At 31.9% G+C, this 27,205-nt stretch overlaps 2 protein-coding genes across 2 annotated transcripts in view; both read left to right on the top strand.

The window, feature by feature from the left end:
* Positions 1-5,131: 5,131 nt before the first annotated feature.
* LOC129945906 (ero1-like protein) lies at positions 5,132-18,440 on the top strand. Its single transcript, XM_056055869.1, has 6 exons — positions 5,132-5,867; positions 5,939-6,196; positions 16,637-17,310; positions 17,377-17,530; positions 17,588-17,742; positions 17,814-18,440. Exons 1-6 carry the CDS (start codon positions 5,739-5,741, stop codon positions 17,863-17,865), a joined length of 1,422 nt encoding a protein of 473 aa, XP_055911844.1. The 5' UTR covers positions 5,132-5,738; the 3' UTR covers positions 17,866-18,440.
* Positions 18,441-21,895: 3,455 nt separating this feature from the next.
* The window catches only part of LOC129945909 (cilia- and flagella-associated protein 298-like), a 100,648-nt gene continuing 95,338 nt past the window's right edge, over positions 21,896-27,205 (top strand). The window contains exons 1-4 of the mRNA XM_056055877.1: positions 21,896-22,474; positions 22,532-22,690; positions 23,298-23,408; positions 23,480-23,596. Coding sequence (XP_055911852.1) covers positions 22,100-22,474; positions 22,532-22,690; positions 23,298-23,408; positions 23,480-23,596 — 762 coding nt within the window. The 5' untranslated portion in view covers positions 21,896-22,099. The remainder of the gene's footprint in view (positions 22,475-22,531; positions 22,691-23,297; positions 23,409-23,479; positions 23,597-27,205) is intronic.

Below are 27,205 nucleotides of genomic sequence, written 5' to 3'. Positions count from 1 at the left end.
GACACAGATCTTTGGTGAGTATAAGCTGTAGAGAGGTTCTTGAAATTTGCAATTCTTGTCCACGACGTAGAATTGAGGTTCCTGTATTGTCAGCAACACTCTCACGCACTGCTTCGACATTCACATTTGAACGGCTTGTTTTTGGACGACCAGTGTGTTTGGCGTCTCCAACGGATCCAGTCTCCATGAATTTATCAATTAATCTCTTCACAGTTGACGAAGTTAAAACACTATTCCGACCATATTTTGTATGAAATTTTCGAACTGCAGCCGCCAAGCTTTCACTATTTTTGAAATATTCTTTAATAATAAAGACACGTTGTTCTATCGTGTAACGCTCCATTTTTAATAACCCTATATTGTTAGCTGTCAAATTGCTTTTTTTCAGGGTTGCCAACACTTCATTGCACAAATGGCGGCAAATTCAAATCTTGCGTTAATTTTGGGACACCCTTTACTTAAAAGTCAACTTTTTAGACTTGTATCCGAACTCACTTGCAATGTCGACCGCTATGAGCTTTTGTCCCAACAACGCAATAGTTGAATCTTTTTATTCCAGAGATGGTGACCGTTGTAGTAAGATTGAACATATTCAGCTTCCTAATAAAATGTAAATTCATTTCACCTTGTCAAGTTGAATACGCTTTGCAGATCATAGCAAGTCATACATTTTCTTTGATCCAAATTGCTCTATCTAAATCACGGTCGGCTTACAAAAAGCTTTTTTTCTCTTTTATATGTTCTTGGTAAACTGTTTTTATTCTCACGAGCATTTGATAGTCTTTCAGGTTTAGTTGTGCTTTGGCAACCCAAGAGCAACTGCATAGGTGCATCAAACCAATCCTCAAATATTTGTTTCGATAAATGCATATGGAACACAACAGCTCTCACAAAATGTTCCAAACTCGAACTACAGATTAAGATAGAGCATACAAAATTATCATATACTGCATTCCTAACTCAAAAACCACAAAAGCGGCGAATGTTACAAAACAATTCTGTAATTTTTGAGACAACTTGCTAATCAAACTTTCTGTTCAATAAATTCACTCTAAAGAGTTTTGTGTGGCTATGGCACCATCCTGTTGAAACCCCATGTTGTCCATGTCCATATCTTAAAATTCGAGACATTGGACGATAGTTAATATCGACGAAGAAATATGGTCCACCGGTGGACTAAATTTCTCATGTCTCCAATTTGTATTCAAAATGTTTTTAAATCCTGAGAAAACTGAATCGATTATTATTTTTGACACTGCATTTTCCTTGAGTGTCATCAAGCGTTTAAGTATGACAGTAAAATTTAACTTAACAAATACCAAAAGTGCACTATGGTGCCAATTCGGCAACGGTCAATAAAACCAATGTTTCATTTTAACAATTTGCTTGAGTTTTAAAAATACCCATTGTCAACATCATAAACACTTGATAGAATTGCGTAGACAACAGTTTCGTAACAAAAACAAAACTTACTTTGAAACCGTCTTACCCTTTTATCTATAGGAATAATAAGAAACAATTTAAATATTTCAATTGAATATTTAAGGAAAGGATTAATAATTGGAAAACTACCACGGTTTTTATGGAAAAAAATACTACTTCATAAATTTAGATAGCCTCAAGAAACCTTATATAATTGATATTCGGAATTTAAAAAAGTAATATCGCCAAAAACCTGACGTGAGACATTACTTTTGAACTCGGATTTGAATAAGGACCATCAGATCCCATGAGAAAAGTGTAATTTTATTGCCAGGGAGAAAATCTTGTTGACCAGTGTAATTAATGTCTCAAACTAAAGAGATGGTTTTGTATGCGAGTGCTCTAAAATCGTATTTTCTAGTGCAGATGTGTTAAAGTTGTAAAAGTATTTTTATTGAAGAATTAAGCAATATTCTTGGTATAATTAAGGCAAAAAATTTGATTTTAATAGGTGATATTAACATTGATATATTAATTGAAATAGATAAAGACACAGAAAATTACTTATTTCTCTTGGCAGCAAATGGTCTTAAGAGTTATATAAACGAGCCAACCCTTGTGACAGAATCTTCGAGTACTTGTATCGATCACATACTCGCCAGATTTAATACAAAACATAGTAAAATTTCTTATGGTAAGGTTTATGATTTTAGGTTAACAGACCATCACATGGTTGGTCTTAATAACGCTTTGGATTCCACTTCAGGGAGTAGTAGAAAAGCACTCAGAAGAAATAAAAAATGCATTGATTACTCTTTATTTTTGGAACTTTTAAAATAAGAATTTTGGGAGCCAGTTTATTTGGAAAGTAACCCATCTAAGGCCTTTGATTATTTAGTTTATAGTCTAAGTTCACAAAGCCATAAGCATTTAAAGCCTTGGATGACAAACAATTTACTTAAGCAGATTTCTAAGAAAAATACTTTAAGTTTTAAGTACAAAAAACATCCCCAAAACAGAAATCTTTAAAATTATTATGTCTCTTTATGTAAAACAATCAAACATAAGAGAGAAGAAACGCGTAACAATTATTATACGAGTTTTTTCGAAAAAGCAAATGGAAATATAAGAGAAGAATGGAAGGTAGTAGATAATATTTTAGGTAAGGATTCGCAGTTAGTCGAAATAGATAACTTGCAAATTAATGATGTTTCCATTAGTTACTTAAACTCTATTTCCAATATATTTAATGAATATTTCACCGGAATTTCAGATAAACTCAAACCTTCAGTTGATCCTTGCTCAAGTTGTGATTGTTCAATATTTTCAAATATAACTTCTGATATCTTACAATCAAATAGTTTTGTTTTCAATTCTATATCTTCGCGTGAAGTCTACATGGCTATTTTATCTTTGAAAAATAAAAATTCGTGTACTACTGATGGTATTTCTAGTATCTTACTTAAAAAAATTGCCTTGTATGTGGTCGATATATTGAGTTATCTGTTTAACGCAAGTGTTGAAAATGGTTGTTTTCCCAAACGCCTTAAGTGTGCTGAACTTGTGCCTCTTTTCAAAAAAGGTAATAGAAAGAATGTTTGCGACTACAGACAAAAATAAATTTTTAAGCGATAATCAATTTGGATTTCGATCGGGAATGTCTACCGAAGACGCTATTTTAAGGCCGTGTACTCAATTATATAACAGTTTAAATTGCAACAAAACTCTTTTGTTGCTCTTGGCTCTTTTCGTTGATATGACTAAGGCCTTTGACATGGTTGACCACGACGTTCTGTTAAACAAACTGTATAATGCTGGTTTTCGAGGTGTTATACTTAAATGGCTTCAATCCTACTTAAAGGAAAGAGAACAAAAAGTAAATGTGAATGGAACTTTTAGCAATTCACCTCCTTTAAAAAATGGAGTCCCACAAGGCTCTGATCTCGGTCCATTATTTTTCTTAATTTATATAGATTCTCTTTTCAATCTTAAATTAAATGGTTCCCCAACTGCCTTTGCAGATGATATAGCATACACCTATCAATTTAATAATACTTTTGAATGTGTGGCCAAAATTGAAGAAGATTTAGAAATCCTAGGACATGGTTTGCTGCTCATAATCTAATTATAAGCGAGAAAACTAAGTTAGTAACTTTTAAACTTTCTGGTAACAGTCTTTTTGATTATAACCTTTGCTTTCATGCCCATAACTGTAAGCAATTTTGCTTACCTATTCATAAATGTGGTGAACTTAATTTTTATTCTCATAGCTTATGTTCCGATAGTTGCTTAAATTGAGTCAGTGATGAAATTCAAATACTTGGGTATTGTAATTGATTTCAAATTAAATTGGAAAGAACATATTCGCTCCTTGAAATAACACATGATGTTGGTTATTCGTAAAATGTAACTCATAAAACTATTTTGCTCGAAAATAGTATTAAAAGTAATTTATAACGGTCTTGCGCATTCAAAGCTTCAATACGGAATTTCCAGCTGGGGTGGATCATACGCAAATACTTTTAGACCCCTTATGTTAGCTCAAAAACATGCAATAAGAATAATTTGTAATAAAAATCGTTTTGCTGAAAGTTGGCCTTTATACCAAGAATTGCAAATTTTACCAATGAGACATCTTTATGTTTTCAAAGTTATAAGAGAGTTTTTTAAACAAAGTGGAAATATTCCAACTAGAAACTCACAGCTTTACAGTCAACGTATAAAAAACTCACATCTTGTTACTGTACCACTCGCACGTAGAACACATTTCCTCTTTTTTTTTTAGTTACAGCTCCAAAACTTTTTAATAAATTACCGATATTTATAAGACAAACTACTTCTTTTAGATCTTTTTTGAAAAAAGTTAGAGATTGGCTATTCACACATGACTATGAATGCATCGAATCCTTTTTGAGAACCTTATCCTATTAAGTAGCACAAACATACATAGTTTAAATATTTGGTTGTTGTTTTTATTTTTTTACAGTATATTAATTGTTAAGTTTATTTTTTGAAATAATTTATTTATTTAATTTTTGCTCAAGTTTACTTTTAATATTAACTTCATTTTTTTGAAATAATTAAACTCTGATTATCACCCCACATCAGATATTACTTGAATTAATTTATTTGGCGTGACATTCCACACTAACTTTTATAGTTACTGAATGTTTTAAATAATCAAAATATCACTTGAAAATATTTTCCGTATATTTGTCATTTATATCTCATTGTCATTTCGGCCAATTTACATTTTTAGAAAAATTTTCTCAGGTAGTTTGACATAGCAGTACATATTCATTCTCACTTAGCAATCAAATTAGTTCAACGTTTATTTTCCTCCCATTTGAATTGTGCGATGGATAATTCTTAAAAAAAAAAAACGAATCATACAGATTTCGTTCTCAGATTTTTGACTGCAAAAGTGATAAATTTATTTGAGAAATTTGGATTACATCTGTGAACACAGAAAACTCCAAGATCTCATTTTAGAAAAAAAAAAGATTTTGGTATCATTGGTATATTCTTATTTACTAATTGTGAATCCACTGACCATAAACAGAAACCAAGTTTAATTCACAATCAGAAGTGTCATCCCAATACACAAACCTATATTGAAACCATATGTTTTTGACAGTTGCCATGTCATAATTTTTTTCGAGTGCTGTGCGCATTTGTTGTTGTCTGTCTGTCACTCTGTCAACTGTCATCCGTGTACAACTTTCTCCCTCAAATCAAAATACATGAAACGCAGGCGATACAAAAATCCACGAAACACGAATAAAATTTTACGAAACAACTAAAAAGAGTACGTGTCCCTCTCGGCGGCCTAACCATCATCTTCACATTATAGCCAAACGCTACGCTTAACTTTGCTTGCTCCGCAGTTTCGGTTTCGGTTCGGTCTTAGGTTGTTTCATTTGATGTTCAAAATTATATCTTGCTTACCGCTTTTTGGAAATCGCTAAAATTTTACTAATATCAATTTCACAATTATCTTCAAAATTAAATTGTTTAAGAAATCCGTGGGTTGCAAATAGAATTCATTTTTCATCGTGTGGCAGCTGCCAAGGGGCGGAATTCAAGACGCACTGTCTCAAGTGAAAATATAATCTTTTTCTTAATCCCGGACACACTTTCAAATCAATGTGTACACCGTTCCACATTCGTCAAAGCGACCTTATTCGGTTTAAAAGTCAATCTGCAACTTCTGTGTGTAGTGCAATCTGAAGAGTGTAATTCAAGCAAAAGGCTTTTCTAGAACACAAGTCAAAGCCATTGAAACGACCACGACCCACCAAGAGCTCAACAGCATAATGTCAGTGTCAAGGCAGGTCCGCGATTATTCATTTGTTTATGTTCTTCTGGCCTTTCTGGTCTGTTCGGCCTTTGGATACTTCTCTGCGAAAAAAGAAACCAGTGACGACAAAAGCTGTTTCTGTGAGGTAAGTCTCGTGAGGTAAACGATATGGTAAGCAGGTTTTTGTGTTATTAAGACGTGTATCATACATTCCAGCTGAAAGGGTCAATAAACGATTGCAGTTGCAACGTGGACACGGTGGATCATTTCAACAATGTTAAGATCTATCCCCGTCTGAAGAGTCTTCTGGTGAAGAACTATTTTCGATTCTACAAAGTGAACCTGCAGCAGGATTGCCCATTTTGGCCTGACGACAGCAAGTGTGCGATGAAGTTCTGCCATGTGGAACACTGCGAGGAGAAGAACATACCCGCCGGCCTGAAGGAGACCAGCGATGAGGTGCCTGCCTTCAAAGTGAGTCAAAGAAGAATAATTATTGCCAAAAGCCAACAAAAATTCTACAAAAATAAAAAAACGAAAGTCATTTATACAAAACATAATTTGAAATTTTAATTTAATTTATGAATTAGATAATTTTATTCGTTTTGTTTGTTGCTGTCGTATTTTATTATTTTTTGTTTTGTGTTTTTTTCGTTTGTATTTTAATAATTATTGATGATTCGATTTGAATTAAGTCACGAAATTATCACTGGACGACCCAATGCCTTAGATAAAATGTTATTAAAAAGTTGTTATTCAATTTCGGTGGTGAATCGTAAATTTCGTAAGAAATTGGTGGACGATAAGAAGTTGAGTTAAATTAACTGCTAGCAGACATATTGTACGTCATTGGTGTCTTTTCATTTCAATATTTGAATGGCAGTAATAGATAATTTATAATACCTGATAGATTTTGTAATAAAAAATGAGTGTTTGAGGCGGTTAATGTTGTTGAAAGATTATTTCAGTAATCTCTTTTAAATTGCCTTTAAGTGAATCGCATTTTTTATTTATAAAACTATTTGTATGGAACTATTTATGTAAACAAAATTAATTGTCTACATATTGTTTTATCAATTCAAACGAAGTGTAAAAGATACACTTTCCCTTCACCTCCATACAAAACTGTTTGCCTAAAAATGCTCCAAAAACTGCTCAGTACTCGTAATATAATTTATAGTATTTACATTATTTGATATAGTTTCTTTTTCTATTTTAGATAAGTTTCTCTATGATAGTTTTACTTGCCCTTTATATTTAAAAAAATCTCATGTTTACCTAATAAATATTTATTTGTAGATTAAGTGTAATTATAACGATATAAATCTCAATGAACAACAATAGTTTTTTTTTAAAGTATTATGTTTGATGCTTCCGGTTCCGAAAAAGTTACGCCTCTTCCTTTCTACTCAATTTTTTAATTAGAAGTGAGTAATTAAACAAATGATACAAAATTTAGGGGAGGATTATTTAAATTGATGATTAAATTTGTAAATGAACTTCTTAAGGTCGATAAAGTTCGTTGCACTCACTGAAATTACATTTTTTTTTATTTTAAGAGAAAGAAACAAAATCAAAATTAATTCAATTTTAAGTTTTAAAAAATAACACGAACACGAAAATTATGATATGTAAGATTTACAAAAAAAGTTTATTCTGCTTGTTTTTTTTCTTAGACTTCATATAAAAAGTGAGAGAATGGGCAGGTTCAGACAACACAAGGCATCTGATTGGCCAGCTGTCAAAAAATTACCTTCTAATCAAGGTAACTTTATTGGAAAGTTGACTGGAAAGTTAGCCAAGAAAAATCTCCCTAACTATCAAGTCAAGCTTAATCACAATGGGCAACATCAGGAATTTCATTTGCAGTCAACTGCATTCTTTAAACGTACATTTTTTCTAGTTATTTGTTCAAGTGTCATACATTTCAAACTCGGAAGCTTACTTCACAAACCTCTACCTTGTGTTGATCGTGAAAATACTACCAACAACATTATTTTTTACAAAATACTCTTCTGGCAAGCTACAAGTCCAACACGATTTGTATTTTGTATTGTAGAAAATAAATTAATTGTAGAGTAATAAAGTTCAGCTTTCAGTTGAATGAAAAAACATGATCAAGTTTCATTTTGACATAAGTGGGCCTGACTTAATAGTTAGGGAGGTTTTTCTAGACTAACTTTCCAGTCAACTTTTCATTTTTCAATATACTTAGGTCCTCAGAGCTGTTAAGTCCGTTGGGGACCCCTTTAAGGAGCATAGGGACTACTACGCCTACGCGCCATCGTGTACGGTTTCTGGAGATGTGTGTCAGCTCCCTCCAACTCTTGCCTAGTGACACTGATTCCGCCTCGACTGTCCTGAGCCATGTGCTTCTCGGTCGTTCAGCTCTTCTTCCTTCTTGTGTGAGTGGATTCCACGGCATTGCGTATGTCCAATAAATTGCCACTTACGTCGTCGTATTATAGATTATATAGGTTCATGATCTGTCTTTCTATGAAAGACCTCGTTTAAAATACGGTTTGGCCTTAGAATGTTACGAAGACATCTATTTATGAAGGCTTGCAGCTTTCTTGTTATGGCTGAAGTAACCTTCCAAGTGCTGCACCTATAAAGAAGCACAGAGTTATTTTTCCAAATTTTCGACAGCATACTGAATGCCGCTTTTGCAGATGACGTCTTATTCGGTTCCGCCTTCGATGGAGACAATACTTCCAAGGTATTGAAAGCTCTCCACTTTTTCACCGGTTGCGAAGAAATAATTATTTGAGAAGATGGTCGGGTTCCGGGGCTGATCATTTTTGTTGTGCTGGAATTAATAACTTCTGCTTCTTTTTCCACACTTGATGTAATTTGATGAAGATCCATGATCCTATGAGAGCAAACATCATTCGCGTAATCCAATTGCTTTAAATAGAATATCAAAGTCCGTTGGATCCCTCCGCTACCTGACAAAGCTGCGCGCAGTACATCGCTTATCACTAACAAAAACAATATTGGCGACAAAATACAGCCCTGTCTGACTCCGCTACGGATATTAAAATCATCTGACAACCTACCATCGTGCAGAACGTGACACTTGGATCCATCATATGCTGCTTTAATAATAGCAATTAGTTTTTCTGGGATGCCTCTCCTTCCCAAAGCTAACCAGATATACTCCCTGTTAACGCTATCAAGGGTCTTCTCGAAGTCGATGAACAGCAGGTGTATTGGTGATCGATAATACAGGAGGATCCAGCGCGGAATCCTGCTTGTTCGACATCGACCGTGGCCTCAAGGTGTTCTCTGATGCGTTCCAGTATAACTTTTGCTACTATTTTGGCAACGGCTGGTAGAACGCAAATTCCTCTCCAGTTTTCGCACTTTGTAAGATTTCCTTTTTTTGGAGCTTGACGATAATTCGCATAATTGGGCTTGAACCTGCTCAATCACACATAATTTTTTCAACTCAACTTTTTCATCTTAAAATATTGTGGCACTTAATTTGACTATTTGCGATCCTAGTATATTACTTAAAACCTGATAAAGTAATTTTTCATTTTGAACTAAAAAAAATATCCTTTAACCGGCAATATTTGTTTGTGTTCTTTTAGTTTAAATAAATAAAATAACATTTTTAAAATAAAGGGTGATTTTTTTGAGGTTAGGATTTTCATGCATTAGTATTTGACAGATCACGCGGGATTTCAGACATGGTGTCAAAGAGAAAGATGCTCAGTATGCTTTGACATTTCATTATGAATAGACTTACTAACGAGCAACGCTTGCAAATCATTGAATTTTATTACCAAAATCAGTGTTCGGTTCGAAATGTGTTTCGCGCTTTACGTCCGATTTATGGTCTACATAATCGACCAAGTGAGCAAACAATTAATGCGATTGTGACCAAGTTTCGCACTCAGTTTACTTTATTGGACATTAAACCAACCACACGAATGCGTACAGTGCGTACAGAAGAGAATATTGCGTCTGTTTCTGAGAGTGTTGCTGAAGACCGTGAAATGTCGATTCGTCGCCGTTTGCAGCAATTGGGTTTGTGTTATTCGACCACATGGAAGATTTTACGCAAAGATCTTGGTGTAAAACCGTATAAAATACAGCTCGTGCAAGAACTGAAGCCGAACGATCTGCCACAACGTCGAATTTTCAGTGAATGGGCCCTAGAAAAGTTGGCAGAAAATCCGCTTTTTTATCGACAAATTTTGTTCAGCGATGAGGCTCATTTCTGGTTGAATGGCTACGTAAATAAGCAAAATTGCCGCATTTGGAGTGAAGAGCAACCAGAAGCCGTTCAAGAACTGCCCATGCATCCCGAAAAATGCACTGTTTGGTGTGGTTTGTACGCTGGTGGAATCATTGGACCGTATTTTTTCAAAGATGCTGTTGGACGCAACGTTACGGTGAATGGCGATCGCTATCGTTCAATGCTAACAAACTTTTTGTTGCCAAAAATGGAAGAGCTGAACTTGGTTGACATGTGGTTTCAACAAGATGGCGCTACATGCCAATGCCACACAGCTCGCGATTCTATGGCCATTTTGAGGGAAAACTTCGAAGAACAATTCATCTCAAGGAATGGACCGGTAAGTTGGCCACCAAGATCATGCGATTTGATGCCTTTAGACTATTTTTTGTGGGGCTACGTCAAGTCTAAAGTCTACACAAATAAGCCAGCAACTATTCCAGCTTTGGAAGACAACATTTCCGAAGAAATTCGGGCTATTCCGGCCGAAATGCTCGAAAAAGTTACCCAAAATTGGACTTTCCGAATGGACCACCTAAGACGAAGCCGCAATCAACATTTAAATGAAATTATCTTCAAAAAGTAAATGTCATGGACCAATCTAACATTTCAAGTAAAGAATCGATGAGATTTTGCAAATTTTATGCGTTTTTTTTTTTAAAGTTCTCAAGCTCTTAAAAAATCACCGTTTACTTTCATAATTATACCAAACTTTGGAGGGGTTTAAGCAAAAGTTTTACAGCTTTTTCCACTGCTTAAACAACAATCTTGCACTATAGTTATTATAAAAGACTTTTGTTTTTTTTTTTATTTATATATTTAAATTTACCCTAAAATAATGTGTCATGTACATAATTTCATTATACTAGTTTTATACTACACTGTGCTCAAAGGGTAAAGTATCTAAAGTCGACTTAAGTAGTTTTTGCTATTTATCCTTTTTTATATATTCTGTCCACAAACTATTTTCTATTTTACCTTCGTTAATAAATCTTTCAAAATAAGAAAGTTATAACCTTTTGTAAAATAAAACCCACTTTCTGAATAACTATAAAAATAGAATTAAGAGCTTTTACCTTTTATAAAATGCCTAAAAGAGGCTAACAAAATGGGCTAAGCAATGTGGCTTGGACGTCAATCCACATAACACAGAATTAATACTCTTTTAGAGAAGATATAAAATTCCTCAGATTAGCCCACCCAAGAATAAAATTTAGGCCTCATTTTAGACAAAAAACTAAATTGGAAGGCAAATATTGATGAAAGAGTAAAAAAGGCTACTGCAGCGCTTTTTATTTGTGAAAAGGTCATATGATCAAAATAGGTCTTCTACCCAAAAATAACCCACTGATGGCTATACACTTCGGTAATCAGACCGATACTCATTTATGGAGCTGTCGTATGGTGGACCACACTGGACAAGATGGTAAATCTAAATAAGCTCATCAAAGTCCAGCGGTCAGCGGGTATGTGCATCACAGAAGCACTTCGCTCAACACCAACCGCAGCACTGGAAGTGCTTTTAAACCTAACACCTCTTGACATCTTCTCCAAAATAGTGGCAGCCAACTCATGTGTGAGGATTAGAGCCACCTCTCAATGGAACAGTAACAATACTGGACATACTACTATTCTAGACAGTTTCAGATCTATCCCAGATCGCTTAGACTATACCACCCCAAAAATGGTATTCGGTAAAAGCTTCCATGTGTCCATCCCTTCAAGATCCTCCTGGGAAGAAGAGAGACCCCTGGAAGACGATGCGGTACACTTCTATACAGACGGTTCAAAGACCGATTCGGAAGAACTGAATCTCAGTCTATCATACAGACTTCCCAATCAATGTAGTGTATTCCAGGCAGAAGTAATGGCGATTAAAGAAACACTATCCTGGTTCAAAGAAAACGTTATATCTTGCAAGGATATACGAATCTTCTCGGACAGCCAAGCCGCTCTTAAATCTCTCGCGTCTGTCTCCACAAAATCTAAAATAATATTCACCTCATTTGGGTGCCGGGCCACAGAGACATTCCGGGAAATTTTAAATCCGGCGAGCTCGCCAAAAACGGAACACTTCTGCCTATGTTAGACAAAAACATAACTTAGGAAGTATAAGCTCTACAATTGGAGTAATAACAGGACACTTCCTCATAGGAAGACATGCTCTGAGGCTAGGGATCTACACAAATGACTTCTGTAGAAGCTGCATGGACGAGGAGGAAGAGGAAACAGTCCAACACCTTCTATGTACATGTCCAGCACTCCATTAGAAGGAATAACATTCTCTTCTTCGATAATACCAGTGAACTGGCAACGATTGACACAAAATGTCTCTCTAGCTTTATTAAAAGTACAAAATGGTTTGTTTAAGTTCATTACTCTCCGATGAGTAAACTCATTAGTGGTATCACAATGGACCCTTGAGGTCTAGGTGCGTCAATGACATCTGGACAGCCACTCCAACCTAACCTACCTTTTGAACACAATTGTATTGTGAATATGTACTTCAGTATAATCAATCTACATCTCAAAATATTTAAATATGAATGAACAAGAAGCCAATTAAGAGATTTTTGCTTATTTTTTCACTATTATTTCCGCAATGCTAACAATTGGTTGTATTTGACAAACTACACACGTTAAATTCACATTTCATAATGTCCAAACAGTTTTAAAAAAATTCCATTCCCAAAATGTACACGAAATCAGTTTAATACTATATTTCAGGACATTTAAATTGATGTATTAGTGTCAATTTATAGATTCATATTAATACAAAAAAAACTTATTGAAAAATGCACTTACTAAATACTTAAATAAACCGTGAAAAAAAAATATTCTAAATCCCCATATTATTATTTAGACGTAATTGATTATTATGTATAAATCTAAGAATGTTACACATAATATTTTAGTCCAAGAGCCCAGGGCCGCCAGACGTTACTTATTTACTTATTTTATTACATAGTATACACTAACACTATTCTGTACGATACATTTTGTTACTCAGAAAATAAGTAACGTCTGGCGGCCCTGGGCTCTTACTCTATTTAGCTCATTGAAATTTTATAAAAATCAACACAAAATTAGTATTTTTTAAATATCTAGAACATGTACAGCTTTAAGCTTTTAAATTACATATAGAAACTCTTGATTCTTCGAATGTTGCCTATTTTTAAATGTCGATGATTTGTCTGTTTTACTAAAAATTCACGATATTTAGTCAAGTTTTCTAACTTTTGGTTACCTTTAATCCATCCTTTCAAAGTGTTTGTTAGGGCATTCATAGTTTGACACTTAATTCGTCGATAAAGCTTATCAGCCAATTTCGATCCAATCCCATAAGTACTGTCCCAATGTTTTTAAAGATGTAGCTCTGACATAAAATACGGTCTTATTTATCTCCCCTTAAAGCTTTTGGACTTGAATTTTAAACTAATTCGCAACTAAAAAAATCAACCCTTGTCAAAATAGAATTCCTGTCACAAAAAACGTATGCAATCAAGAAAGACACGGGTCATCCCATCATATTTAAGTGCTTAATATTTCAAAACATGTCAATTGTCTTTTTTTTGCATTCATATTACCTACAATTTATAACATTAATTGTTTTCTTTTTTTCATAAAAACGAACAGTCTGCTAGTTACAATTAAAACTTGTATTCCATAAGAAGAATTTTTCACAACGTTAGCAATTTTATGTTTGTTTTGTATTTTGATAAATACTGGTAGACGTGACTGATAGTGACATCTTAAGATTGCAATTCAATTGGTTTGGATTAAAAAATTATTATTAGTTGTTAATCTGATCATGCGGGTGTGTTTTTTTTGTATTGTCATTTTTTATTGTCATTTATCAAAACAGGTGGTTAAAGTAAGCATAATTATGTAGCACGGTTATGCTCATAAAGTTGTTACCACGTTAACTTTAAAAAAGATTTTTTAATATAAAACATAAGTTTTTAGCATACATAATGTTTAACAAAATCTTCTCAATATTCAATATTTAGTTTCGAGTTGTTATCGAATCTTATTTTTTTTAATTTTTAGTCATTTGAGCATTTTTTTTCAAATTATTATCAAAATCGATATCAATGCCAAGGAAGTAATGAAAATAATTATAGTGGGATCCGATTATCTGCGATAAATTTAGATCGGTGTCGTTCAAAATGATATACATTTTTTGGAATTAGTCAAATAGTCATATAAACAAGTTGGAAAACTATATAATTTAATATTATTCAAAGCAATTAAGTCTTTGATGATAGTTAATAATTTTAGTTTAGTCTTTGTTTCAATTTATTTGTTTGTTTCGTTATACAATTAGTGAAATATAAAACTCAATAAAGGATTCAATTAAAATTATAAATGTAAATGACAATTGTTCGATAAAAGAAATGTAAGAAACTTCGCTTTTCGTAGTATAAAAGAGATTACCCATTTTGGTGTACCATTGCCTACAATTGAGATTTGTGTATGTCTAGCTACAGTACATAATTTTTTTTATAGACATTAAGTTATACCATGAGGTTTAGACACTATATAGCAATAAGATTGCAATTAGACCAACAATTATTTGCAATAGTGTACCAATAAAATTACACTATTGGTCACTTTCCATAAACTGTATATAGACCTCAAAATAAATTAACTTTTGCACCAATTTTCATTAACAGATAAAAATATTACGGTAGGCGAATAGTACGTTTAACAAATGAAAATTCTGCTATCTTTTATCCGATTTAGTGACTAAAATGAATAGAAATTGTTGTGTATTTAGTGCTCAAAATAATTGTAGTACATACGAGTATATAAGGCTAAAAATCTGATAGACAAAGAATTGCAAACGGTGGGGTTTATTTTTTATTCGAATTTCCAAAGTTTTTATACTTAAGTTAACTCCCATTGTTTGGAACAAAAACTATCCACGTACAAAATCACTTTTTTAGGTCTCGTTTTTAGACACTAAGTAGACTAAGTTCCATATACTAATATTTATTTTGAATTAAATTAAGATCGTAAGATTATTAGGTCCACCAATATTTTTGTTTTATAAAAATGGATATGAAAACGGAAAAAGTAGGTTGGGTACCCCAAAACAAAATTCCCATCACGAAATCCCCAAATCTAAAATCTCAAAAACCAAAATCCCCAAAACCAATATCCTCAAATTCAGAATCAACAAAACCAAAATCCTTAAGTACATATCCACCATATTTCGAGCATAATTTCTTAGATATACTTGAAATATGGTGAATCCATGCTTAAAGACTTGTGATGAGTAAAATGATGACCACATACAATAATCTTATAAGAAAATGTTACTGAGCAAAAATTATTTTTGAAAAAATAGCCAATCATTACTCAATTAATTAATAAATCCCAATCATAAACTAGAAAACACACATTATCACATTAATATTAAATAAACGAAGAAAGTAAATTTATTCATATTATAATTACTAACGTTTAGAGATCAGTAGAAACCATAGGGCTGTTTTTTACACATACGCTGTAGTTTATCTATCGATTTCCATGAATTGATTGACTATTTTTTTCAATACAAAAAAGAAGTAGAACTTGAAAAGCGAAGAAGATTCTATACCGAAGTAAACTTACTTCTTTGAAATTAAAATTATTTTTAAGAAAATGCACCACATAGTGTCAAGGCCTACACATAAATTATGAAAACCAAAAGTCATGATATCATGTGCATAGGGATTCAGATCCTGGGGATTTCGTTTTTGGAGATTTTGTAGTTGGAGATAACGAATTTGTAGATTTTTTAAAGTGTGGGGATTTTGTTTCTGGAAATTTTGAACTTAGGTTTTATGTCGGTATCCCGGAAAAAGTACATCAAAGGCAATATTTTAGTCTAAGATATTATGGCTGTTTGATTTCTTTACAAACTTTAAACGTCCTCTTAGTGTATCGTAAAATCAGCAACCTATTAAAGTAAAAACTTTGAAATAAACTTGTTAAACACATTATCAACAAATAAAACAGAAGTTCCTGTTGGATTTCATTATTTGAAAAATATAATTAAATTAAAATAAAAAAACTACCTTTTTCAAATATATACATATACAACAAAGTAAAAGTTTGAATATTTCTAACCAATTTTGTATAACAATTTAAAAAAAAGTACATTGTTTACTAATTTATAGCGTAGTTAATTATTCCAGACTAACTGATTATATAATCACCACCGCCTTAATTTGTATTAACAGCTGCTACTGCTGAACCATCACAATATTTCACGCATTGTATAATCGCCGGGGTCTCTCATAAATATTTAAATAATGTTTGTCTTGAAAAATAAAGCAAACACATTTTTGTATGTTGAATTAGTTAATAAAGTTGTTTTACCAATGAGAAAAAATGTTTGAATTAAAAGAATGTTGCTTGGAGTATTATTAAAAAAACAAATCAATAAATATTCTCAGTCTCCAAAACACCCTTTGCGACAATTTTGAGTGACTATTTTAAAGTAAAAACAGTGTAATGACTTGATATTGAGTTTACTATTTTTCATTTGTTTAAATTGAAGTAGACAATTTCAAACACTCTCCTATTTTCGTTTTTTATGTTCTCCTGGCTAATTTATAAATTTGTGTTATGAATCTAAAATGCTCGAATATCTAATAGTATTTTTTTTATTATTTCAGTACAGTAAAGAAGGCCAAATGCTTGGCTGTGCCGAAGATGACTTCAACACCGAACTTGGTTTCCTAGACACCAGCATAAGTGATCATGTTCACAAAGAATTCGCAAAATGGGCTGTTCATGACGAAGCCGAAGAAGATTTCTGCATCCTAGATGACATGCAAAACGGAGCTCAATACGTAGACCTCTTACTCAATCCTGAACGTTACACTGGCTATAAGGGGGATTCGGCTCATCGAATATGGAAGAGTATCTATTTGGAGAATTGTTTTAGAGCCAATAATAGAACAAATTCACTGTCGAACTTTATTCCACAATTGGAATTGCGAGATGTGTGTTTGGAACAGAAAGCTTTCTATCGATTAATATCTGGACTTCATACAAGCATCAATATCCATTTGTCTTCGAAGTATCTGCTTTCGGATTCTAGTGATTTTATACATCCCAAAGGCGTATGGGGTCATAATTTGGAGGAGTTTAAGAGACGATTCGGTGCCAGTACGACCATGGGCGAGGGTCCACATTGGTTAAAGAATTTATATTTTATATATTTGGTCGAATTGAGAGCACTTGCCAAAGCTGCACCTTATTTAAGACGGGAGGAATATTATACGGGGATCGAAGAAGAAGATAATGAAGTTAAATTAGCAATCAACGATCTTCTAAATGTGGTCGAGTAAGTTTCGGAGAAGACGAACATTAAAACAAAAAAATCAGTATTTCAATTTAAACTTTATTTCAGAGCATTTCCATCACATTTCAATGAGCACGTCCTCTTTTCAAGCGGATTTGGAGCTATCAAACTCAAACACGACTACAAAGAGAAATTCAGAAATATTTCAAAAATAATGGACTGTGTTGGATGTGACAAATGTCGACTGTGGGGAAAATTACAAGTACGTTCTAACAGATTTCCTCGTATACAAATTATTGATTTTTGTTAAAATTTTTAGACTCAGGGACTAGGAACAGCATTGAAAGTGCTTTACTCAGAGAAATTAGAAATTGCCACCGAACATGGTCTTTGGGACAATCATTTTACCTCACCAGATGCCATATTCCGATTGACAAGATCGGAAATCGTTGCTCTATTCAATGCATTCGGAAGGTAAATCTCATCTATTTTTCTTCTCTTAATACCAATAGACTCAAAAATAATTGAAAACTTACATTTTTCAGACTTTCAAACAGTATTTACGAACTGGAAAATTTCAGGAAACTTCTAAGATAACAAAATTAACTAAAATTTGCTTTAAAATGATGTGAAAAGTAGATATTTATTTGACAGACAATTATTGAAAAACATAAAAAGTCATGTAGGATTGCAGCTGTGTCCTTTTCGATTTGTGTCATCAAGAACAACAAAAAGAAAAAAATAATTTTCAAGAACCTTGGCCGACTATACCTACGCTCTTATACAATATGTGCAACTTTTGTCAATTTCCGTGTGTGTGCGCTTTTAGCCAGAAAAATAAAATAAACATTTCTTATTGATATTGTCTAAAAGGTATTATCTTAATTTAAAAAATCAAATAAAATTATTTGCGATATGTTTAGAAAAAAAAAAACAAAAAAACATTTATTTACCCATTTTTGATTTATTTTCTTTTGTTAATTGTATATTTTTTAATAAGAAAAAAGTTATATACATTAAAAATTTACATCACATAATTTTTAAGATGATAAATTAGTGGAAAAATTGTTAAAAAATATTATTATACCAATTCTATACCTAGATTTACATATATATGTATATTTTTAGTTAGATTTTAAGTAATTTATTTGTATACAAAAATGTGTATGTATGTATATTGTGATCTGCAATATTTTTTAAGAGAATTAAAAAAGGTGAGTTTTTACGTTAAATTGTAAAAAAAAATTAAGAGTTTTATTTGTGTTTGGGAAGGAATAAGGGAAACATCATCTTCCTACAAATGTTTGGTTCCTTATCCGATACTCCGTTCAACCTTTGAAACCTTAAATGGGCAGTTTCAGGCCATTTATCAAATTACATCTTTAATTCGTCCTCAGCAACTGATTTAATGCTCATCCTTATATTCTCAACCGAATCAAATTCTTTAAGCTTTTGATAATTATCACTCTCCGTTCTACCTTAACTCCTAGCATCATATTTTATATGATTTTCATAAATTCCAATTTTCCTAAACTAACAATTTTGTTGACAGAGTTTTATTTGATTTTGAAAATACGTCACCAACCTTTTCAACAATAAAATATTCAATTTTATTGCATTTCCCTTTCTACTGACGTACATAGCTGCGTAACCAAAGGAACAAGCTGTGGACAAATGTTCTACGGTCTCAATGCCCAACTGGCACCTCTAAGTACATAAATTATCATCTTCATTTCAACTATCTATACAATTCTTTCTACAAGAAAACTCAAGCTAAACTTATGGACGATCGCAAATAATTCTTTAAGTTCGTAAATAACACAAGGAAGTTAAATGGGTATCCGTCCTCCGTGTTTTTCAATGATGAAACTTCCAATGATAGTATAACTATAGCTAATAACTTTGCGTTATATTTAAAATAAATATTCTCGCAGGATTCTTATTTTGAATATTTACCGATTTTTTCACTGGGTCCATTCTTACATGATTGTATTTCTCCATCAGCCATTGAATACAAATTTCCTTAACTTAATGATGAGTTAACTCCGGGTCCTGATGGTCTTCCTGCCATTTTCCAAAAAAAAATTTCCTTTTCTCTCTTTCAATTCCTTTATTAAAATTCATACATTTATCTTTAATAAAATGTGGAAAACACCTTTTATAACTCTAATTTAAAGGGGCGGTGAAAATCTATCTTTGAAAGGGTTTTATACGAACTCCTCGGGCCTCCATTTCCTCCTTACTACCCCAACACATCACGGTTTCTTAAAAAATGGATCTACCGCCACCTTCTAGAGTTCATTAAATTTAGTCTAAGAGCCTTAGAAAATAGAATGAAGTTGATATGGTTTCCACCGACTTTAGCAAAGTTTTTGACAACATTTCTTAATTTCTTTCCATTTCCTAAAATGGATTACTTCTTAACATCGTGCATCGAGCATCGTTTCTAGCCACTTCTGGTGTTCCCCAAGATAGTCATTTAGGCCCTCTCCTTTTTATCCTTTCAATTAACGACATTCACAGGGTCATTAAACATTGTGAAATATAATTTTACGTTGACGATACAAAAATTTTCAAAATCATTTAAGCGCATGAAGACATATCAGATCTCTACAATTTCCGAACCTGGTGTTCCAAAAATTGTTTAGAGCTCAACATTTGTATATGCCGGACAGAGAACTTTTCGAGTAAACGCATTAAAACAGCTCACCGTCATTACTAACTTCTTGTTAACCTTCCCATACAATTAGTAGAAAAATAAGAGACCCCGGATTTTTATGAGACCAGGAGCTGAAATTTCTACTTAACATTGATAAAATAATTTAAAAGGCCAGCTCTGCATTAGGTTTTGTTAAAAGATGGTCTAAAGAATTGGACAGGTTCAAATAAACTAAGGGACTTCATTTGCAGTAAACTTAATTCTTTGAACGTACATTTTGACCAAGGCAACTAGTTAGTTTCCAAGTGTCATAAATTTCGAATTTGCAACTTTAATTCACTAACTTCTACCTTCAGTTCATCGTAAAAAAACTACTAAAAACATTATTGTCTACAAAACACTCCTCAGGCATGTTACAAGCTTATAACGATTCGAATTTTGTATTGTAATTATTTATTTATTTTCCAAACTGACAAGGTACCCTTTTACAGAAAATATTAAATTGAGTTGTAAAGAAAATAAATAAATCATTGGCTGCGTTCAATCTCGTGTTAGATATTGTATCTTGGATAGGTGGATTTTTAGATACCTTGTTTAACGAGTTGTATTGAGACAGCTGTCAAAAAATAAAAACAACCTAGCAAATTGGTCATCTACAAAACGAGAACAAAATAAGTCAATTTTGAATTTAAAAAAAAATAGATCATAATTACCTACATATTATGTACAGAACATCCTTAAATACAACTTCAACTAACATTTTGTATCTTTTTGTTTACTAACAAATACAAAAAGCTGAAATAAATTTTCGAGTTTCTTGAAATTCAACCATATGTTAAAACAGCTGTTCTATCAGATGCCTACATACATCAGAAATTCTTGAATACCTTTGGATTTCTTTTTTGACAGCTCAGCTGTTTTTGATCGGATGTTATTTTACACCTAAAACACTAACAAAAAGGTATCTGGATTCTGGATACCCTATCTGTCTGAGATTGAACGCAGCCATTGAGTAATAAAGTTCAGCTTTCAGTTGAATAAAAATCATGATTAACTTTCATTTTGACAGAAGTAGACTTGACTTGATAGTTACGGAGATTTTTCTTAACTAACTTAGCAGTCAAATTATCATAGAAGTTGTCTTAAATTGAATTTTATTTTTTAGCAGCCGGCCGATCAGTAGATACCAGAAACTTGCAGAAGCTTAAAAATACCTTTTTTCGCCGTATACTTAAGCGCTTTACATGACGTTTGTCCGACCACTACTCGAAAATGTGTCTCAGGTTTGGTCTCCATGTCAAGATATGCACAATGCCCATATGTACAAAGAATAGAGAAAAGGTTTCTCCGTTTTTCACTTAAAAACCTTCCTTGGGAAAATCCTTTGATCTTACAACCTTATCGTTACCGCCTCCATCTGTTTAACCTCAACTCTTGATAGGAACGTCAACTCTCTAGTCAGTTAGTCTTAAAGCCGGGTAAATAAAACGGTGCAGGTCTTTGTCAGAGTTGGTTTTAAGTACATAGTTGCCATGGAATCCTTGGATATCATTATTTCATTCATGCCAAAAAGAGAGCCTGCTGTTAGTTTATAATAAGAACTCCAACTTTAATTATACAATCTTAAGATCCAACCTAGTCCTATGTTTTCCATACTGACAATTTTTACTAAGCAGAGTAAAGGGTTCAACTTTCCATTACCGCAGCACGAATTTCGACTCGCGGTTTTTTTTATTCGATAGATATGTGCAAATAAATAATAACTATAGCAATTTTAGAGCGAGGAAACATTTATTTCTATTTTTAATTAATTTTTAAAGTTCACTTTTTTCCATACGGTAATGGAAAGTCGCCCCGTTTAAGGTTTTTAGTTCGATGACACAAATTTTGTACCAATACATTTCACATAAATAAAATCGTGTTGTGTCCATTAAAATACCGATACCAAGCGATTTATTTAATATTCAAATATTACCTAGCAACCGATTTTCTATTGTCGTCCACGTCGACTGTTTACAGTTTGTCAATAAAACCATCAAAACAATAAAAAGGCTACAACATCAACAAAAATCTCTAGAATCTTCTTCTAACTTGGACTTCACTGTCTCTTCATTCTTCTTCAACTATCAGAACTAACTCTGCAAAGCTGAAATTTTGAAAATCTTTGAAAATATGGTTCGTTTATATGTCAAACGTGGTGACCAAAATCAATTTCTTTTTGACACCAAAGTTTCTGAGGATGTAACATCGGTGCTGCAAGAAATAACCGCAATTTACAATGGCCGCTTGAAAGTTCAGCGTTTATGCTATGATATTGAAGATTTAGCCAATCATGGAACAATGCTTCCTCCGGAAATGATTGGACTAACTGATGAACAAATTGAAGAGCTTAAATTAAAAGATACCTGGGCTGATAAGTGTATTCCATCGGGAGGATTTGAATTTAATAAGGATGACATGGGACGACGTAATGGTCAACAACCTAAGGAAAATATGAGAGCTGTTCTATTCAAGGCTATTGAAGATGCTAGGAATGCTATTGACAAGGTAACTTAGAGGGATGAAAAAAGTTTGTTTTTATTGACTTTTGTTTGATTTTTACAGAAATTGGTTGAAAATAATACTCCAATGACTCTTAAAATAGTTCAAGAAGCAATTCATTTGTTAAGGGGAGCTGTAACAATTGTTTATCCAATGGAACTTCCACCACATGATGTTATTCGGATGGAGTTTACAAATACCGAAGATTTAACTGGAACTCAGGTAAGAAACAATTAATAATGAAAAAGTGAATGAATCATTAAAGATGTTTTTTAAGAGGGACAAATAAAATTAAGAAACATTCAAATGTTAGTAAAAAAATCGTTTGAAAAATTAAAAAGAAATTGCTCCTTCTTTAAAAATGAAACAAAATTGATACGTTTTTGGTAAAATTAGTTATGACTTATAAACAATGAGGTCTATATTTCTATGCCCAACGTAGCAATAATTCTTTTCTTACATACGTAGTTTACCAGATATGAGTTAAAGGACAAACATTTTTTGTGCCTTAAAAAAAAAACAATGAAAGTAGTATTTTTAAAACAAAAACCTTGCTGGAGCATAGTTTCGTTCCTAACAAAAAAAAGTCAAGAAAAAGGACATAGAAAATACATTTAATAATCAGTGTGGGAGTTACGGTGCTTTAGATACATTGGTCCTTTATACCCCTTCTTTTATTTTACGAAATGAATAAAAAAGCTTTTTAATTTTTTTTTCTCAAACGATTTTGATTAAAAGTCCTTTTTGAGGAATTATGTCAAAAGTTAAAAACTTTGTTTTTAGGCTTTCGGCTTAAAATGTTTAATTACGAATTGTTTTTTTTTCGCAGGCTTCTAAAGAAGTTATTGAACCGTGTAAGGCTCAATTATGGTTTGCTGGGCATCAATTGATGCCAGGAAAAAAATTATCTGATAGCCTTGGAACTAATGACAAAACAAAGGTTTGGAAAACAAAACAAAATTGATATTCTTTTTATTTTAGTAGAAATTAATATTTCATATTTTTGTGTAGGTTGTAGTTAAACTTGTTAAGCTTGGTGAAGGACCACCAGGGCGTGAAGCTATTATTACTGAAGATGTAAGAAAACGAATGATGGCCGATGCATATCGTCGTCAAGAAGAATTAAAGGTGAGTTTAGATTTAAAAATAAAGGAATGATGTTTTGGCATAGTCCCTTCCGCTCTTCAGTACGTGGAAAGAAAAATATTTACATTAATTTATGTGGTCGAGTTTAGACTCATCCAGCACTTGAATTACAATTTCAAACGTCAATGATTGAACGTCAATCGGAAGGGAATCTTCGATTAACATTTAAAAAATGATGTTTTGATGTAAAATTAATTGCAATACCAATATAATTGGGATTACGAGTATTCCGATTAAGTGTAAGGCCAATCTAAGTTTAATCCCTAGAAATGGAACTAAGCAATGTTAAGCTCTGTACAAATGAGTTAAAAAAATAGCTCCAACATATTATCCGTCCAAACTATTTTAATTACAAAAAATGTATTCATAAATAATGAATTTAATTGAAATCACATACCAAATATCGAGTTGATTGCCTACTAGGATTTATAATTTCTAAATAGTTGTCGTAAGTAGTTGTTTACCATTTTTGTATCTAATTTTAATAAATTCTTGAAGCGTGTATCCATCCATCGTTTTTTGAACGTTGTATTTTGTATGATAACAGCTTTAAAAACGACAGTGGCTCAAATATCGTGCTATAAAACTCTTTATTGGAAAACACTTTATTTTGATATTACCTGATGAAATCCTCTTTGCTCTCATTTCTCTTAATCTGCATTCTAGAAAAAAAGGTATTCAATCGTTTAGCGATTTCATCAATAAAACTGTATTTTTAAATATTATAATATTAAAAGTTTTAAGTAACTTCAAAGTAATAATTAATAAAAAAAAACCAAAAGTTGTGTGTGCCATATTTTTTGCAAGAATTCAGTAATTTTTGGGACATTTATCTAAATTTATTAAATCGCAAAATTTTGGTAGCCAATTTAGACCTTCTTCGAGAAATATCAACGTCTGACTTTTTTTTCAAAACAGCGATTGTTTCGTTCTTGAAAATAAACGTCATCCTTATCAATTTTTTCCAGCTCCGGCCATAAAAAATCATTAATTATAAGCATTTTGGAGCTGTGATTGCAAAATGTTCCACACACAAATTCGATGCGTCCGTCGTCGTTAAAACGTATTTCATTTAATTTGCGGTAATGGCGCAGTTTTAATTATGGGAGCTGGCAAAATAGTGGACTGTTTAAAAGAAAACCTATTATTGGAAAACATTATTATAATGTAAAGAACATTCCACTTTCTTGGACAAAGTTGTGTTGATGGTGGGCAAATGGTCCTTAGCTGTTGGAAAAAAAGATATGATGTTGCTTCGCTTTGAAACACCTTTAATTTTATTTTAAAATCTAAGGGTCCAGTTATAGCAATAATTAAAATCGATCCGGGAACATTTTTGAACCAATGTTTGACTATGTTTTCCTTTGATTATGAATGAAAATTATATACCGATGGTTTTTAAATTGCACAAAGAATTTTTTTGAGAATAAAAGTTAATTAGGGCATTTATTTTTCGCTTAAAATAATGTGTTTTATATTTCCCGGACCGAAATTCATTTTCCTGAATAGCTGATACTTTTATGTTAAAAAGTAAAACGAATCGTTCTACTGATTTGGGTCCCGATTTCACACAATTCCAATGACAAATTTCTGTCAGTAAACATTTTTCGGTGGATTTCAATAAGGAAATTTTTTTTCAATGACAGACATTTTTAAGGATAACTATAAATGACCTGTCCAAAATAATAATTATAACTGGCGCCTAGGACTGTATTCTTTTATTTTCCGGACGGAAATTAATTTTTTCTTTTATGGAAAAAGTAAAACACATAGTTTTATTGAGGTCTGTTCTTTTTCTTACTATTTTTAACTATTGCCTTTCCTAAATATAGGGATAGTTATGATTCTTAACATCATTATCATCACATCGTTCCTTAACTTATTATTTAATAGTTTCGATTTTTAACAACCTGATTTTTAACAATACTGAGTTGAAAGCGTTGAACAGTCAAAGTCGATGATTTCTGTACGAAAAAGTAATTGTTTTTTGGCTTGGGGGAAAACAATGAAAACTTTCATTATACAATGAAATAATGTTTTTCGTTAATTCCTTTCCTTGCTTTTCATTCTATGATTGACTATGATTATGGCTTTTACTGACAATTTCTGTCATTGCACTAAAAATTCTTGATTGGAATCGATTATTTCCTGATTGGAATCAAGCATTTGAGATTAAAGTTGACCATTAAAAAAAAATTGTTTCAAAGAAAATGCAACAGTTTCAGTGGAATGATTTTGTTCCGAATAATGGAATCCAAAATCAGCTGTTCATTTAAAACGATTTGATGATTGAAGCATTAAAAATTAACTAAGGCTTTAGTTGTAGCTATAATTGATTTTCATCATTGAAAACAAATATTCAAATTTTTGTTGACAGGTCGTTTATAGCTATTATTAAAAATTGAAATCCACCGAACAATTTTTACAGGCACAAATCTTTCATTAGAATTGTCTGAAATTGGAACACAAATAAGTGGAACGATCAGTTTCACTTTTGAACATAAGAGTATCAGCTGTTTCGGAAAATAAAAACAAAATATTTTCAGAGAAAAATAAATACGCAATTAAACTTTTTTTCTCAAAAAAATTCTTTGTGTGATTTCCGATGAATTAGTAAATAATTTGTATTTCTAATCAAAGGGAAACACTGTGGAATATAGATTCAAACATTTTTCCGGATCAATTTCAATGATAGCTATAACTGGCACCTTAAACAAAAGTAATGCATTAAATAAAATATTTTTTTTTCGTAACAAATATCTGTAACTCATTATTTCCATCTCGATACCAAATGTTACAAACTTGTTACTCTGAATCACTTTTAAATGATATAACTATCATTAGTTTTATCATTGAACTGGCCCTTAGAAAAAAGTAATGCAATAAAAACAAATATAATTTTTCTAAAATTTATTTCTATACATACATCTAAATGTCTAATGACATATATTTTTAAAAATTGTTTTTCATTAAATTTTTTCTTTATTATTAAAGTTAATACACTTTTAAAACCTTTGTAGCTTTTTTTCATAAAATTCTTTATACAATTTATTTTTTTTTCGAGTAAAGTTGTTTTCTTTTTTTTTTACTAACAAATAGAATACAATAATATATTTACTATAAAAAAATTCTTTTTGTGCAGTTCATTAAGAGTGTGGGCCCTATTATTTCCTTGTAGATATAATATATTAATTTTTTAGTATAACAAATACAATTTTTTTATTTATTCAACATTTTTATCTAACAAAATGAAAAATAATTCTACAATCATTTTATTCTATACATAAAATTTCTTTTTTAATAAATACTTAACTGATGGCCAATGAGTGCATCGGGATATAATATATTTTAAAATTACATTTACATTTATAGATTTATATATCTGTTTTGTATTTAATGTAAAAAGGCACATTTTTTTTCTAAAAGTAAAAAAATGTGTACAATAACTCAATATAATTTTGTTTCTTAATTAAATGTATTTTGTTTTATTTTAAATTTGAAATATAGTTACAATAAAAAGCAACAAGAGTACATAAATGTAGGCAATATTATTTTCCCTAAAAATTTTGTATGGCATTTTTATGATAAAAA

The sequence above is a fragment of the Eupeodes corollae genome, chromosome 2 (assembly GCF_945859685.1).
Source record: "Eupeodes corollae chromosome 2, idEupCoro1.1, whole genome shotgun sequence".
NCBI lineage: Eukaryota > Metazoa > Arthropoda > Insecta > Diptera > Syrphidae > Eupeodes > Eupeodes corollae.
The sequence above is the reverse complement of the archived record's forward strand: the minus strand, read 5'-3'. Positions and strand labels throughout refer to the sequence as shown.